Source organism: Actinia tenebrosa, unplaced genomic scaffold (genome assembly GCF_029948245.1).
Source record: "Actinia tenebrosa isolate PJP-AT-01 unplaced genomic scaffold, QUT_ActTen_1.0 PGA_scaffold9__36_contigs__length_13948895, whole genome shotgun sequence".
Lineage (NCBI taxonomy): Eukaryota > Metazoa > Cnidaria > Anthozoa > Actiniaria > Actiniidae > Actinia > Actinia tenebrosa.
Window position 1 is genome coordinate 3,558,031 of NW_028292586.1, and position 18,013 is coordinate 3,576,043.

General features: G+C 35.3%; 2 protein-coding genes and 1 long non-coding RNA gene across 4 annotated transcripts in view; 2 read left to right on the forward strand and 1 right to left on the reverse strand.

Annotated features, from left to right (window-relative positions):
- The first annotated feature begins 28 nt into the window (after positions 1 to 28).
- The window catches only part of LOC148904507 (uncharacterized), a 35,337-nt gene continuing 17,352 nt past the window's right edge, over positions 29 to 18,013 (forward strand). For both annotated transcript variants that reach the window (XM_089024952.1, XM_089024953.1), the window contains exon 1: positions 29 to 215. In XM_089024952.1, coding sequence (XP_088881078.1) covers positions 149 to 215 — 67 coding nt within the window. In that variant the 5' untranslated portion in view covers positions 29 to 148. The remainder of the gene's footprint in view (positions 216 to 18,013) is intronic.
- LOC148904508 (uncharacterized) lies at positions 5,117 to 9,547 on the reverse strand. The gene is made up of 3 exons (XR_016118849.1): positions 9,222 to 9,547; positions 8,803 to 9,140; positions 5,117 to 6,298 (listed from the first exon to the last, which is right to left on the reverse strand). It is a non-coding gene; the product is annotated as an uncharacterized LOC148904508 (long non-coding RNA).
- Positions 6,526 to 7,830, forward strand: LOC148904509 (uncharacterized). Its single transcript, XM_089024954.1, has one exon. The coding sequence runs from the start codon at positions 7,038 to 7,040 to the stop codon at positions 7,731 to 7,733; it is 696 nt and encodes a 231-aa protein (XP_088881080.1). The 5' UTR covers positions 6,526 to 7,037; the 3' UTR covers positions 7,734 to 7,830.

Below are 18,013 nucleotides of genomic sequence, written 5' to 3' on the forward strand. Positions count from 1 at the left end.
AGACTACCACGGTACAATTGTGAAAATATTGAAACGAAGAAACTGTGGAATAGTCTAGTTGGACCACCTACTTTATTTCTGCATAGTCTCCTTTTCTTCTCTCGCCCGTAGAGGAGTTAAAAGAAGACTCTGCTCGCAAGTTAAGGCGATGGCGTTGAGACTTCAGTACCTTTTCATCTTCTTGCTTTTGACCTTATTCGAAATCTTCATTCAAGGTAAAGAATGTATTTAATTTTCAATATTTTTTTGTCCAAATGATCTGAAAAACGAATAGTTCATCCTCTTGCTTTTAACCTTATTCGAAATCGTTCAGCAAGGTTAAGAATGTCTTTAATTTTCAATATTTTTTTGTCCAAATGATCTGCAAAACGAATAGTTTTAGTTGATTGACTGATACGTTATAAACGATCGAGTGCTAGGAAACTTCAGTTAATCGTGCGTGAAAAATGCGTGTCTTTTCCCCAAAAAGCAAATTCAGTCCTCTTTAACTTCTTGTATGAAACCATTTAATCAGTAACTAGACATTATGGCAAGAAAATTGCCCGTAATCGTAAGTGCCGTAGTACTTTGGGAAGTTTTTAATACTTAATCGCTACTTAATCTCTACTTAACTCGTATACTTAAATAATGCTACTTTTTGTAGCTTTAATATGCATTTAATAATGGTATTTGATGTGCACTTAAAGTGCTACTACGACGAAAATCGCTCAAACTTGGATTCAGCTGAAACTTCCTAACAATACTCTTTAAAGGTTCAATAATCATTGTATGAAGTGTTTTCTCGATATTCAGTACTAAAGTATGATATTTTTACGATTATTTTTTGAAGTCTGTGACGTCATACACTCAACATCAAACATTGCTACATATATTTCTTTGTATATAAATCCTTAATTTATTTTATTCCTATGAAGCCCAAAGGGTGGCTAATGTGCTTATTTCACATTACTTGTGACTATGATTTATATTTTGGGGTGTTTGGGTATTTCTTTCTCCCTTTACTACTGATATTTTGATCATAAACTACAAAGAAACCTTCGTTTCACCGGCATAGGGTAAAACATGGACTGGACTCTTGGACCCTGGACCTTTGGACTATTATTTGGACCCATGTTCAAACCATTATATTTCTTATAACTATTGGTCATTATATACATTAGTCTTTTTTTTAAAAATCACTTGTAATGTCTTTATTTTGCTGCCATATGGCCGCATTCAAATCAATTTATAGATAAGTGAAATTGTCATGGAACGACTTCTAAATCAAGCTTTGAATGAGCGCAAATCAAAGTAACATTTTCAAATGAAAGGCTATGCTATGTTGAGGGGTTTTCTTTTTTGTCTTTTTTTTTCCTATGACAATCAACATTGTAAAGGCCGGTTTAGACGGTACGACTTTCGCCTACAACTACCGTATAGAACACGCTCCTGCCATCCTACAACTCGAGTCGTAGCGTTTAAATCAAGCATACAACACGCCCACGACAGACGCGAGCGTGTTGCATACAATAGTTGCAGGCAAAAATCGTACCGTCAAAACTGGCCTTAACAGAAGAGCGCGGTAAGAATCGAATGTATGCCCAGACTGACTGTTTGCCGGCATTGTATGTATGAGAACCTGTGAAAATCCTGTGAAAAACCTGTGAAATTACAGGTAACATCAAAATGACCTGTGAAAAAACCTGTGAATTTTACACGGCCGATTTCATGTCGATTCTTGGAAAAATCTTAATTTTTGAAACCTGTGAAAAATCTGTGAACATTTTAAACCTGTGTGGGAAAAACCTGTGAATTTTATTTTCTGTGGAGAAGCCTGTGAAAAACCTGTGAATTTGGGCATGATTAAAACTCATTGAAACAGAAACCTGTGAAAAACCTGTGAATTTCTGCATGATAAAAACTCGTTGAAACAGAAACCTGTGAAAAACCTGTGAATTTGGGCATGATTAAAACTCATTGAAACAGAAACCTGTGAAAAACCTGTGAACATTTTAAACCTGTGTGGGAAAAACCTGTGAATTTTATTTTCTGTGGAGAAGCCTGTGAAAAACCTGTGAATTTCAGCATGATAAAAACTTGTTGAAACATAAACCTGTGAAAAACCTATGAATTTGGGCATGATAAAAACTCATTGAAACAGAAACCTGTGAAAAAACTGTGAATTGGGGCATGATAAAAACTCATTGAAACAGAAACCTGTGAATTTCAGCATGATAAAAACTCGTTGAAACATAAACCTGTGAAAAACCTATGAATTTGGGCATGATAAAAACTCATTGAAACAGAAACCTGTGAAAAAACTGTGAATTGGGGCATGATAAAAACTCATTGAAACAGAAACCTGTGAATTTGGGCATGATAAAAACTCATTGAAACAGAAACCTGTGAAAAACCCGTGAATTTCTGCATGATAAAAACTCATTGAAACAGAAACCTGTGAAAAACCTGTGAATTTGGGCATGATAAAAACTCGTTGAAACAGAAACCTGTGAAAAACCTGTGAATTTGGGCATGATAAAAACTCGTTGAAATGGAAACCTGTGAAAAACCTGTGAATTTCAGCAAGATAAAAACTCGTTGAAACAGATATACCTGTGAAAAACCTGTGAATTTCGGATGATAAAAACTCGTTGAAACAGAAACCTGTGAAAAATCTGTGAAAACAGCTGAAATGCCTTTATATAATTCTAATTTTCCTCAACATATTTTGAAGGCATATGATCATACTTATGACACTAATGAACAGCTACAGTAAATTTAACTTGACATTATAAAAGTTACTTTATAAAAAATCCTAAAAAGATCTCACATAGGATGCACGATCCTGCTTACAATCCTACTTAAGGATAACATCCTACTTAAGGATAACATCCTACTTAAGGATAACATCCTACTTAAGGATAACATCCTACTTAAGGATAACATCCTACTTAAGGATAACATCCTACTTAAGGATAACAGTAGCATTTTCCACAGAGTGGCTCTTCATCCACTGAATTCCAATTGGAATTTAAAAGTTGATTTTGGAATGGAAATTTTGGCTGATGCTACTAAAAGAGGATAAAGACTTTGTTACCTCTATCCAGTGTTAATATTTCATGATGGACTGAATTGAACATCAAATGGAATATATAATTCAAATACAATTTTGACTTTTTAAGACTTACAGGTGTAATAACACTCTGCAGATATGGGGTGGGTTGCTTCAATTCCAACGATACCGCTTATATATCCCAATAATTTCTGGGTTTGCAATTCATCACAACTACGAGTAAAACATTTATTAGCAATAATGATAATACATTTTTATAAAATTGAATAAATTAACCGAAGAATGTATGGCATTTATCAGATGGTGCTGTCTGCCAGAAACTTATTCTCCTGTTCCTGAAATCCTCCAAGTGAAACCTAATGCTCAAACATTTTGTATTTGTTTTATTATTATTTTTAATCATAATGTGCTTATCTGATGTCTTTCTGCTTCAGTGTCGAAAAAAAACTTTTGAAAGAAAAACTTTTAAAACTTTTACTAGTAAGTTTCATTCGGATAAAGCCTTGATAATTTTTTGAATTTTAGAAAATGGACATAACACATTGAAAGCTTAACTATAAAATTAAATTAATACCTTATTTTGGCTGACTTTTTGATTTTTCCCCTTCTTTTGCAAGAAAAAACAACCACAACCCTCAGCGCCATTTTAAATGTGCTGGCTCGCTTTATTAGTCAGCGGACTTTTTCTTGGTCACATGACGAAAACACGATCATTCTTTGGCTGTTGGCATTAGAAAGCAAAAAGGCGGGAAATCAAAAGTTTTTTCGCTCATTTTTGCAAAGAAACCTTCCTTGGTTGATTTGTGATGAAGAAAAAACTATTTGTTAGAATATAAAATAGCCTTCAAAGCGTTTAAAACAAAAGATCTTAATTTTTTGAGATGAAAGCAAATATGTTTACTCATAGTAATGCCTCTGCTGAAGTAAAAACGAAGACATCAAATGAAAAAACCCTGAGTATTTTGCCAAGAATTAAAAATGAAGGTTCAAGTTGTATTCAAGCAAGCAGTATTATTCAGTGGAGGTAGGTTTTTTAAATTTAAAAGCTATTTAAATATTGAGTTCTATAGATATATGCTGTTATGTTTTGGCAAGTTGTAAAAAATGCAGCATTTGAATCTGAACTATAGCATTTTTCTCTTTTTACAGCCTCAAAAAGCTGATGAAATCACCACAGGACTTGAAAACTACAGACTGTGCTTCCCCTTTTTGCTGGTTAGCTCTGGTTTAGCTTATAAAAGAGCTGGATCTTAGATAGTGATGACTACTTATGAGCTCTGGTCTATATGGCTCTTGCCAACTGGTCAGTAAAATTAATTCTTAAGCGAAAATAGAGGATAAGCCTATCTAGTTATAGGTAAATAACCATTTCTAGAATGCGTGTATTGTTTTCAGGATAGTTATTGAAGGATTTCAAAAGAAATTTATAAAAAGAATGACAATAAAAAATGTTGAAAAGTTTAACTTTTATTAGATCATGGTCAATGTCAGACTTGAGATCATAGCTCAGTATTAAAATTGCAAAATCCCAGTAGTGACCTCTTTGTAGCTTATGGACTCAAATTTTGCTATCTTATAACACTTAATACATAACTGATACATAACTGACAAAGATGGAAAAACAGAAAGGCTTTTTTTGTAAATTGACAATCACAATTTAGTATTACTACATGTAGGTGCCATTTATACATATTTCGCGGTGATTTGCTGCTTCTGTTAATGAGCTCTTGACTTAATGGTTTTGAAGTAGGATTTTACAGGTTTTCTCAAAACTTCCATTGTAAGCTTTTCACAGGTTTTTCACAGATTTTGAGTGTCCATATTTACAGTATAATAGGTTTTTTTCCTTATTAAAAAAACCTGTGAATATAATTTTCACAGGGTATTTTTGTACAGGTTTTCTGTCTAGAAATGTTTTGCAAAAAACCTGCAAAAATTATATTCACAGGTTTTTCACAGCATTTTGAACCTGTGAAAGTGTCCCTTTTCACAGGTTTTTGACCAATTCAAACCTGTGGGAAAAAACCTGTGAAAAAACCTGTGAATTCTTTTCACAGGTTTTTAGGTTGTGAAAACCTGTGAAAAAATTTCACAGGTTTTTCACAGGTTAAATTTTCACAGGTTTTTCAAAGGTTTTGAAACCTGTGAAAGTGTATGTTTTCACAGGTTTTTAAGGTTAGTGAAAACCTGTGAATTTACAGGTTTTTCACAGGTTAAATTTTCACAGGTTTTCACAGAATTTTCACAGGTTCTGGAACCTGTGAAAGTGTTCCTTTTCACAGGTTTGAATGTTTGAAAATGCTGTGAAAATTTTTTGTGAAATTCCTAAAATTGAGATATATTTTTCACAGGTTTTTCACAGGATTTTCACAGGTTCTCAGCCAGTAGTGGTGGTAGGTTATTAGTTTTGGTAGGCGTTAGGGTTTGGATAATAAGATAACAAGGTGAAGACAAGCGCGATACTGGGAATATTGAAGGGTTGTACAAAGGGATCTCAATGTATAGGCTGTCTTTATACTTTGTATTGCATGCACATGACTAGCATAGTCTTTCATTTGAAAAATGTTACTTTGATTTGCGTTCATTCGAAGCTTGATTTAGAAGTCGTTCCATGACAATTTCGCTTATCTATACTCTGTGTGGTCTCTGTATAGCCATCTAGATAGCATATAGAAGACTTGAAGATCCGAGGTTGCAGTAGTGCTGAGGATTCTGTTGTAAAAGACACATTATTTTATGACCGTGAAGAATGAACGCAAATCCAAGTAACATTTTTCAAATGAAAGGCTATGCTAGTCACGTGCATGCAATACAAAGTATTGTATCGTAAGTGCGTTCCTCAAATCGCATGCAACAAACTGGTCGCAACCAATAGTTATAAGAAATATAATGGTTCAAACATGGGTCCAAAGAATTGTCCAAGAGTCCAGTCCATGTTTTACCCTATGCCTCGTTTAACCTGTATTTGTTTTAATCGCTACTTAACCTCTACTTAACTCGTATAATTTAAGGCATAGGGTAAAACATGGGTCCAAATAATAGTCCAAGGGTCCAGGGTCCAAGAGTCCAGTCCATGTTTTACCCTATGCCGAACATCTTTGAGGATAACAACACTTTTTATTCATGATTAACTTTTAAGTTCAACACTTAACCTACCCTTAGCATTTTCTGATTCTCTTTGTATTCTTGTTGCCTTGTTCTCTCTTTCTTATTTTCTTTGCTGTTTCATATGTAGATAGGATGGCTCTGTAAAAATATCAATATCATAACAGTAATAAAATAGATTAATTAAAGAAATTAATTATTGGCAGAAATTAGAAATTAACTTCTAGAGTATTCAAGTGTTGGCAAGCAGCTTATATAGCCCTCTTTGTCAAATGCACAACCAATTCATCCCGGGTCAATAGCTAGTTTATACTGGATAGAAAACAGTCAAATTAAATTAAATACCTATTAAAATACCTATTAACTATTAAACCAAAATCAATTTGGATACTTAAAAGGCAGATCAACGGTAGGCCAACTTCTAAGTAGCTATAATGACTGGTGTTTATCAAGAAATACCTCAAAAGCGACAGATGTTATCTTTTTAGACCTGTCAAAGGCGTTTGACAGCGTTCCACATGAACGCCTACTCTTCAAGCTTAACAGGTATGGCATTGACGATCAATTACTATTGTGGTTCAGGAATTTTCTAACTAATAGAAAACAAAGAGTGCAAATACGTGGATCCTTTTCTGATTGGTCTCCAGTAACATCGGGTGTCCCGCAAGGTTCAATTCTGGGGCCGATCTTGTTTCTGTTATATGTAAATGACATTCCAAATGTAGCCACATCAAGCATCAAATTGTTTGCTGATGATACTAAGATCTATCGACGACTAACCGACGTTGGGGATGTAACAGCTCTACAGTCGGACCTTGCTTCTTTAGAAGACTGGGCGGCGGATTGGCAAGTCAAGTTTAACCCTAAAAAGTGTGAAGCCATGAGGATAACTCATAAGGGTGATAAGAATAGAACACAATATCACATATCCGACACAGCATTAAAGAACGTACATGACTACAAAGACCTTGGAGTTATAATGTCGAGCGATCTAAGTTGGTCCAAACATGTAGAAGCAATTGTACATAAAGCAAATAAAGTCCTTGGTTTAGTTAAACGTACCACGGGTAGTAGAAATAAGGAAATCTTTTCCATACTCTATAAATCACTGGTCCGTCCCATTCTGGAATATGCATGCCCAGTTTGGGCACCACACCTAGTAAAGGATATCCATGCAATTGAATCTATACAACGAAGAGCGTCACGCATCGCACTTGGTCAAAAACGACAAGAGATGGCATATGAAGACAGATGTAAGATACTCAAATGGAACTCTTTGCAACTTAGAAGGGAATTCCTCTCTCTAGTTGAGTGCTATAAGATTGTACACAAGATGAACGGTCTAGATTTCAGTGACTATTTTGAACTTTGTAAAAGTACGAAAACGAGAGCTAATCACCAATTTAAAATACAGACCAAATCTGCTAGAGTAAATTGTTACAAATATTCTTTTTTTGTGCGAATAATCAAATCTTGGAATGATCTTCCTAATAACGTAGTAAATCATACAGATGAACCCAACGTAAATAAATTTAAAACAAGACTTAAGAAACACATGAACATTTTTCGAAGTTAGTATTGTACATATATATATATATATATATATTATTAGTTCTTAAAATTATTTATTTATTTTAAATTAGGGGACTTATATAGGGCTAACCTCAATGTCTTCCTTTTCAAAATATGTAATCTGCATTTTTTTGAATAAAGTATTATTAAAAAAAAACCTACATTTTCTAGAAGTACTGTTGAAGTACATTTGGTAAATCGTATATTGTAGTTTTTTAAAGACATTTGACCATATTGTTTACGATAAACATTTGCCTGTTGGGCTAGTGTAAACTCATGTAAAACATCGAGGCAAGAATAAACTTCGGCATATTATTAAACGGTTACCGGATGTTTCGCCCACAAGTCAGTTCGCCCACACCGTTTAGCCCACAACCGTAAGTCTTTTCGCCCACACGATATCATGTCATATAAATATACACTTGAAAAGCTTTATGAAATAGAATTTATGTAATTTTAAGTCCATCAAAGCAATGATGGAACTTTTAGAATAGCATTAATTCCAGTTGTCTCGATGAAAGTCAAAGATCTATCGCGCTGTAGGCTCGCGCTGTATCTCACGAACTCGGATGTCAATGAAAATGACACATCAAAGCATTCGATAAGATTAAATAATCATGTTTTTAATAAAGATTTTCTTCAGAAAGCCAAGATTTGTTTCGAAAATCTCACTTGTTAGTTTCACTTCATTGACGAGTCTTTACACTAATTTGTTGCCGTCACTCCGTCACAACAAAGTCGTTCGCGTCTGAAGTCAATTCTCAGCGCTTTGGCTTTCATCGAGACAACTGGAATGCTATTCTAAAAGTTCCGTCATTGCTTTGATGGACTTAAAATTACATAAATTCTATTTCATAAAGCTTTTCAAGTGTGTATTCATATGACATGATATCGTTTGGGCGAAATTGATTTGATGGCCGATATGTTGTGGGCTAAACGGTGTGGGCGAACTGACTTGTGGGCGAAACATCCGGTTACCTATTAAACTTATCCCTCACATTAAAATTGACTCGGCATTTCGACAACATGTTAATAGGTTTATCGTACTGAATAAGTCAGAAAATACAACTTACCAAACGATCTTTGCGCCTTTATGAGCTTTGACTGTAGATCGATGAACAACAACTTGCAATACGAAGCGAGTATTTGGCTCTTTCGCGGCCTTTACTTATTCCAAAATGACATTATCTTGGTTAAGGCATCCAACATCTTCCACGCATCATTAACCAACCATAAAAAGCCATTTTAGCACAACAGAAAGGAATAAACCAAGCAAACCTTTGCCGTTTATATTTCTACTTCAACGGTTTAGTAAAAATGACCGCCAACCTTTCAAATCTTGTCACGTGTTGAAATACAGAGTTTTCATTGGTCGTAACACAGGTAGCCCAAGCTTGGTTTCTGTGGTGTCCTGTTATAAGGAAATGTATGGAGATTCATCAAAAATTTCAATAAAATCATTGAAACGTGAAATAAAGCCTCGAAATTTTACCCGATCATTGAGAAATAGCACTTCTTTCGCTCTGCGTGGTTATTTTTGAATTTAGCCCGTTTTAAAAATTTTTTTCCAACCAGTAAGAAATAAGAGAAGGTTGGAGTATCGAGGCCCAAAAGCGAACCATCACGGGTCTTTGAAACCTCGTACGTCTTCGAATTTTCTTTCCAGCGCCAAATTTTAGTCTTGAACCTTCTCTCACATCCCTATAGAACCGAGAAAGTCGCATTAGAGGTTAGTCTTCGCGTCTTTAAGCCATGAAATTTGCCTGTATTCACATACTGCCTCGCTTGTTCTGACCCGTACTTGTGTGCCGTGGTGAAACGGACCTCCATGGCAGAACTGACCTATGACGTAGACGAAATAAAATGGCCAATCAAAACACTCGATAGAATACTTGAAAAATGGCTTCAAATATCTCTGTGGCAGAACCGACCTTAACAGATAAGCCCGTCGGGGAGGTAGTGTAAATTTATTTGTGTTTTTTGGGGTTTCGTTCTACGTTACATATTTCCGTTCAAAGTCACCAATTGCTTGAAGTCTGTAGATCTCTGTAGATATATAAACTTCGTAAAAAATACTCGAGACAAATTGAAACCTTTTACTTAAAAGAACTAAAAAATATATAGGTAATAACTGTATTGTTTGTTTACGACCTTAGATTTACTCTATAATGTCTGAGGTATGTTGAAGAGAGCGAATATAGAGCGAAGACTCAAAAGACTCACAATAAAATATACGAAGTGTCTGAAATGTCCGCAGCCGGTCACATAACTCATAATGCTAAGTGAGCAGCAGTCCGAATTTATTTCTATAAAAATCAAGGTTACGTTATATAAACTAAAATCCAAACCTAATGTTCCTATCTCGATATAAAAGCATACTATATTTAAGCTCCCTTTCATGGCACTTCCATATTTTTGGTCATAGGGTAATCAACTGACGGTCACGTAACTCAAAACACTAAATTGCCGGCAGTCCGAAACGGTTCTTTATCGAGATAGGAACATTGGATTTGGATTTTAGTTTATATAACCTTGATTTTTATTTAAAATATTCGTCTCCCAGCCATTTAGCTTAATAATATATTTTGAGTTATGTGAGCTCTGTTATTAAAGAGTGTGATAACATGATAAAAAGAAAGTGTTCGCTGCATAATGTTTTTATAGTAAATCATTATTCGTGTAGGATACATTAGGATCCATTGTATAATACTACTAGGATGAGTTTATGAAAAGTTTCGGACTGCCGGCTATTTAGCATTTTGAGTTATGTGACCGGCTGCGGACATTTAGACACTCCGCAAAATATAATAGTTACTAAAGTATTATTTGCATCGGCGTTTTACAATATTCGAGATTTTAAAGAGATCGAAGTTATTAGTATAGAGTGAAAAACTCGTGAACTAAAACTGAATAAGAGACTTCTAATAAGGACTGTGTTTAATAATATACTACTTCATGGGCTTTTTGCAATCGCCATAAGTTTAAGGAATAAGTTTAATGACAAGCCTAACCATGAAGATCACTTTAGTCTCTCGTAGATTTATTGGACTGTTGTGGGATTGGCTATTTGCTGAGTTAGAGGTTGAATTGAGTTTGAGTTAGGATTGAGTTAACTAAAAAAATAAAAAAATAAAAAATTTATATATTGATAAAAATACATAAACAAAAATAAACATGTATTCACCTAATATAAGCCGAACACTAAGGTCTTCAATTGTAAGTGCTTCAGTTCTAAAGCCGGTAGACTACGATATGTCAAAATACGGCTATCTTTATTGTAGCTGTACCTCACCTCCACTCTCTCTTTTCAATTCGAAACCGAAGACTAATTTATGTATCTGATTCACTGATAGCACTTGGAACCGGCTCTCAAGTGTTATATTATGATATAAACCAGCATCCTAATTTCATATCACGTAAAATAGACTGGAATTAATTTTAGCTTGTTTTGTTTTGTTTTGTTTTTTTTTTTTTTGTTTTTTTGTTTTTTTTTTAATGCCGGAAAAGTCATGGCAATATTCGTTTGAAATGATAGAGGACCTTCAACAGCTCGGGGCGTCACGCTACTGACCTATGGCATCACGCTAAACTCATACCGTACGTTCTGGTCGGGAATACGTATAACCCACTGTCACGAAAACATCATACGTCATGTTCAATTTAGATTTAGATAGGGGACGCCAACTAACGTTATGTCCACGTTCTAATCTATTCTATTCTATGTACATAGTATTGATGTGATAAAGATGCATGTATTTGCCACACAGTATTTTCAAAATAAAGACCGTTTAGTCAAGTATAAAGACTGAATTGTCGACAATCGATAACACCATTCCTCCTGAAAAAAAATTACTGTATGGAACGTTTGAAGAAAAAGAGATGAATACAGATGTTGAATAGGCAATCCAAAATATTAGCAAGTAAAGAAGAAGACATGATTCTGAAAATGTCGAACGGTTAAGTTGTCGTTGGCTGATCCACGAGCAAAAGAATTCCACCAGGTAAAGAATGAGAAGGGCACTCCTATCAGCTGCTTGATGAATCGTTATGTTTTGTTATGGGGACGACAAATATATTACAGAATTTGAATTTTATACTCCTAACCAAAGAGAAAATATTAATTCAGCCAGAGTATCAATTTCATTTAGGGCAACATCTTTTAACCCACGGGGGGGACTCCCTCATGAAAGGGGGCGCGGGGTCCATGTCATCCCTTTTAGGGTTTGAAATCAGGGTTTTGGTCCCGCTTAGGGTGATAAAGACGAGAATGCGCACCAACTGAATGTTGTGGTCCCTTTTAGGGTATAAGGTCTACAAAAAAGCAAGCGATTTGTATATGACGACGTCATCATGAATTTGTTAGAGCAGACGGCGTTTGATGCAAATAAAATCGAGAAACTAAACAAAAAAATGCGTTATTGATTGGTCCCTCTCAGGGGTGAAATTTCATCACTGCCACACCCATTATCCCAATATACAGGTCCCTTTTAGGGGTCATTTTCGGAATTTCCGACGAGGACCCCCGCCCCACTTTTATAAGGGAGTCATGTTTTCCCAATTCAGTCCCATAGAGGAAATTTTTTTAGTTTAAATATGGTTGTGCATGAGAAGACACATGAATATGGATACGACAAGAACAATGAATATTACTCTCAAGGGAATGACATGTGGTCTGAAATGGGAACAAATTACGTCCAAGTAATAGACTTTTTCGATGTAACGTCAAAATGGGATGTCTTTTTTTGTTGGGGGGGGGGGGGGGGGGGGGTTGGTTTCGAAAATCAAAATTCTTGGTCTTGGATATGGTAAAGGTTTTGAAAAGCTTGGGGCAGAAACCTACCCAAAAAGGCCCAAATTAACCACTGGGCTCATGCTGATATTAAACGACAATGACAGAGTGATAAATATACTACATTCACGCCATGCGATAAATCAGTTAGTAACAGATAATTTTTTTCATAGCACATCATTATATGCTACCGTTTTCCTCTTTAGGCTCCCCTGGCTTATTTGATAAGCCCCCCTACCCCCTCTCTTTGAAGCCCCTCCCTTTTTTACGACTAAAGAAACACAATTCTTATTACACTGACAAAAACCTTCATAGGATAATTTATTTAGGATCATTCGCCATATCATAATCATAATAACTTCCAAACTTGAGATCTCATCGGCAATAACATTCTTATCTTATTGGAAAGTTTGGATTCCATTTTTGAACTCCATTTAATTCCCAATGTTGGTTTTTAATCTTCAAACATCCCCATTATATTTTCAGTTGAGAAAAAATGCTGTTCCCTTCCTAAATAGCTGCAGAGGATTAAAAAAATAGTTTTTAAAAGTACTTGAAATATTCCAACATTGGGTTATGGTTTTCCCACTTTTCTCCCACTATTTAGAAATATTCCGATTGTTTTCGAAATTTGGATTCAATTTTTCCTGTCTCTCATCAAAAAGCCATTCAGGGATCGCGGATCAGACCATTATGGAGTGGTATAGGGCTTGAGAATTTGGCCAAGACAAACAAGCATTAGGGATCACTGTCTCGCCATTTATATCATGCATTTGCGCGCCACCATAAGCAAAGAGTTGGTAGGAGTTTACCTGTTTCTCTGGCTTAGCGGTCCCTGACATTGATGCTTTACGATATAAAACCAACCTGCGACAATGCAAAAGGAATCAAACATAAATGCTTTTTTCAATTAATGTCTTCCGGCCGAGACTGAAGAATAGTTCGATAAAGAGGGTCTATATAGGGTTGAGCCCACCCCGTTTACATGTGGATTTCAATGATTAGTGATTATCAACATCTAAGTGGTAGCTATTTAGGCCCCCAAAACATTTGGATAAGAAAAGGAAGAATTCGAAAAGGCTAGGGTGCTAGCAGCAGCTGCATAAAGATGTGTTATAAATATGGGAAATTCATGGGCCCTCTTGCTGATTGAAGAACTTCACCATATTTTTGTTGTTTGTTTGTTTGTTTCTCTGAACTTTCGAAATGCGATGTTTCTTTTTATGTCTAAATTGGGAGACATCAATTAAGTAAGCGCTCAGAAAAACAGGGTTTTTCGCAACTTGCAACCCATCAATGTTGGCGGCGCGCGCCAGAAATTTTGGACATCTCTCGAGCTGAAATCCTGATTATGCGCTAAGGCTGTAATCGTGGTTTGACTTAATCGTTTGACTTGAATGAACACGGTAACTTTGCCTAATTAAAGTTCTAAATTACCATGCATGTGCGGTGAAACTGGGAAAAAGTTACCGATATAAAATTAATTTACACTGGTGAGACTTTTCCACTGGGAGAAAAAAGTGAATAAAATTGGAAAGGGAAGCCTGGAAATGTGGCACACAGAGCTTTGAGGGGGGGGGGGGGGGGGGGGGGGGTGGAGGGTATCCAGAAGAATATTAGTTACTTCCATTTGAAAAATATAAAAAAGACAATGAAAAAAAAAACCAGTAAAAAGGGCATTTCATGTTCAGGGCTATAAACTAGGCTTTAGGATTCGCCTTGATCATGAGTAAAAGAATCCCTTTAGATGTTTCCAAAATTTGGATTTATTGAACTGGGCATTAAGACTTCAAGCAGAACAAAATAAATCTTAATACCCAGTCCACATTAAATTTAAACTTTCTGTTCTTGTTGAGGAGTTGGGGAACGATCGTTATTTATGGGGGGGGGGGGGGGGGAGGGGGAGGGGAGGGGGGGAGGGAGGATGTTTATTTTTTTTGTGGGGGAACACTTGTTTTTAAGAACTACGAAAGGGAGGATCGCTCAAAACTTGGAGGAATTAACCTATATAAGGGGGGGGGGGGGGGGGGGGGGCAGTCACAAAAATAATATACTGTTTTAAGGCAGGTGATCAGCTAAAATTATTCATTGTGTCTATCAAAGTGCAGCCAGCCCTTTTCTCGTCCAAGCTTGCTTTTATGAAATCCGTACGAGCGTAAAATTCCTTTTTTTTTTTTTGTAAAAAAATTAATGAATTGCTCTCTGTTTCATTACACGATTGTCTAATAACCTATGGAATAGTATTATGTGAAAATATTTGTAAACAGTTATGTACAATGAATACGCAAATCATGGTTCAAGTCGATCGCAAAATGTGGTGTGCAATCGAAAACCATAGTTTGCGTCATCGCAATCTGTGGTGTTTGAAGTCAAGCCTATAGCCCATGGGCTGGAACTCACAGTATGCGTCAACGCAAAATGTGTTTCAAGACGATCGCAAAATGTGGCGTGCAATCGAAACCCATAGTTTGCGTTGATCGCAAAACATGGTCATATCTAGGGTTGGCCATATATTGCGTCAACGCAAACTGTGGTTCAATTTTCAACACCACAGTTTGCGACAAATTCTCGTCGCAAAATGTGGCATTCAAGCATAAGTCACATTTCGCGATGATTCAAACTATGACAATACACAATCACCACATTTCGCGATAGCGCAATATATGACTTTTTAAGGAATTGTTAGGAAAAGTTAAGTCACATGGGGTTGTAACTGTTACTGAAAGCTTTGCCTCTGACCATATATTAAAACTGCATGTTTCTGACAAGTCCTACGCATGTCAACGGAACACCTGAAACAGTGCTCACGTGCTCCATTTTGTAACTGAATCATAGCCGTGATCGGGCTTGCTAACAACTGAGTAATGTGGCAGTACCTAGGGTCCTTCCCAAAAAAAAAAGATCTTTGTTCCCTTAACATTTTTGTTCCCTTTAAATGACTTGTTCCCCAAAATCAGTGTTTCTCATTCTGTTCCGAAGATTACTGACAAGAATGTATTGTCGTTGTTACTCAAGTCTTACTTGTTGCATGAAAATACTCTGACAATATTTTGTTTTCCCTGAAAATAAAGGCACCTGTTTCCTTGTTCCCAAAATACCTGTGGGAGGGGCTCAACTAGGGGGTTCAAGGGCAAATTGAGACCCTCAAGCAAGAGGCATTTACGACATATTTATGATAGTGCAAAGCACTTAATTGAAACCATTATTGTTTTGTGATCACCTAAGTGAATATAGAAAAGGGACTATTTACATTCCTCTTGATCTCAACATTTGTCCCCAATACAATGCATGTGCTCAAAAAATTTACGGATTCAAACTTTAACCCATTTATTCACAAATTTTCACAAATTAAGAAAACAAAAAAACAAAAAAAAAAAAAAAAAACACGAAATTCTGGATCGTTTTCAGAAATGTCCATATCATATATAAATCATATATAGATTGAAATATAAGCAAAGTATTACAGTTTGTAAATACAAGCATTTTGAATCATGGAATAACCATAAAATACAGCAACGCAGACGGGGACGACAACAAAGACGGCAGTAGAATTGTACGGCCGCCAGTGCTAGCCATTGTTTAAGGGAGACTGATTTCTTTGGAATGAATTAATTAGAAGGCTGTCCTGGTTTCTCTAGGTGGTGTTTCAGATTTAATCCCATCGATTAAAGCCGCTAAATGCGAGTCTATTGTTATTTCTATACCTATTGTTCTGAGTTTTAATCCATGTGATATATGGTGTCAACTTGTTTTTTGAGCAGGAGAAAACTTAAACATATAAAAAGTTTGAAACTGCAACAAAGCAAAAAAGTAAATAACTTTTTAGAATAATTTTTTGACAGTTCTGAAGTTAAGACAGAGAATATCATATATTTTAGAGAAAACACAAAACAATTCGGTAGAGGGAACATTATTTCAAAACATGGCGTAGATTTGTAGATTTGATCATGTGAAAATTTTAAGCTTTTCAGAAATGTTTTTTCTTTCTATATAATTTTTAATTTTTCTGCAAATTTTAAAACTCAAATAATGTTGAGCTTGCCTTTGTTCACTAGTAACTTAAGTGAACAAAATACAGCTCAAAACAAATAGCTGCAATTGTATGCTCTAAGTTTCCTTACTAATTTCTTTAATGTAAATGAATGTTTCAAAACTGCAATATATTTTAGTATGATATATGATTCCCACTATTCAATAAAAAATTAGATTAAACAATTTTTGTCTATATAACATCAGTTATTGACAGTTATGGAAATATTATTTTGGCATGAGGTAGCAAAAGTTAAACCTGTGAGTGTTGAAGATTTTACAGTTGATAAATAATTATTAGAAAGACATCAGTCAAAAATGCTTCATCAAACCCTTTGCTTTTCTACCCTTGTCCCGAGGCTTTCTTCTGTCTTCTTTACAAGCAAAAATCTTGACACTAAGGTGTGAAGTTAAATGATATGTACGGAATAAACAGTGCAAAAAGGCAAATGGAACCCTCCTGGGACAGGGTTTTCTTTTCGTGCATGGGTAAGATTCAATGGAAAGAATACAATTTAAATATTTAAATATCTTTTTTTGGTGCCTTGATGATATGATAATAAATAGAGAAGAGAGTGTGGAAATAAATTATATTTTGAAAATTGTCCACCATCAATGATCAGATATATTAGCTTACTAATAAACTTCAGTAGACTCGGTAAGATGATAAATCTGATGATGGCCCAAAATAAGTTTCATCTACCTCTAGACTCTTACATTAAGATAGTCCACTATTGCACACTACTCAATGGTGTAAAATATTCCATCAAAACACTTTTAAGAAAAAAGTTCTGGGCAATGACCAGGAATAATGAAATGAAAATGGAACATGTCGGATTCTTTCAATAAGATTAGTTCCTTAAACAGTTATATTTTTTATTGAAAGAGTGGTTATAAATATTGATAACAAAAACTGAAAGAAACTGAAGCTTTGAAGTACTAAACACTGCACATTAGTTTCCTTACCTCATGCGTATCACTTTGTACTACAAAATAATTTTCAATACCTTTATTTTGCTCTTTTCATAGTTCAAACTAGTGTTCACTAATAATATCATTATTAGTGCATTATTTACTGCATGTCAGCATATAAAGAAACGTATTAAAAACAGCTTAAATTTACAACACACTATGAGGCTTACTGCCTCATCTATCAAGTACTACTTTTTCGTGGGACTCTATCAGCTCACTAGATACACTGTGCTGACGAGGCCCAATACAGGCCGAAACAGCTGTCCAAGGTTTCTAGTTGAGCTGGTTCATTTTTTACATGCCTTAAAATTGTGAAAGGCTTTATGGCACTCTTAATTTACCTATTACACATGTTTTTACATGATATCTGAGCCCATCCCACACAGCTCACTGCATCATCTATGTTTTTAAGTGTCATTAATTGTTTTTTTCAGTAATAAAATAGTGAAGTTTGAAAATGAACCGTATCAAGTAAATGAATAAAAATATTTTCT

Coding starts and splice junctions, on each gene's coding strand:
- LOC148904509 (XM_089024954.1), top strand. CDS start 7,038: ATGAGGATAACTCATAAGGGTGATAAGAATAGAACACAATATCACATA.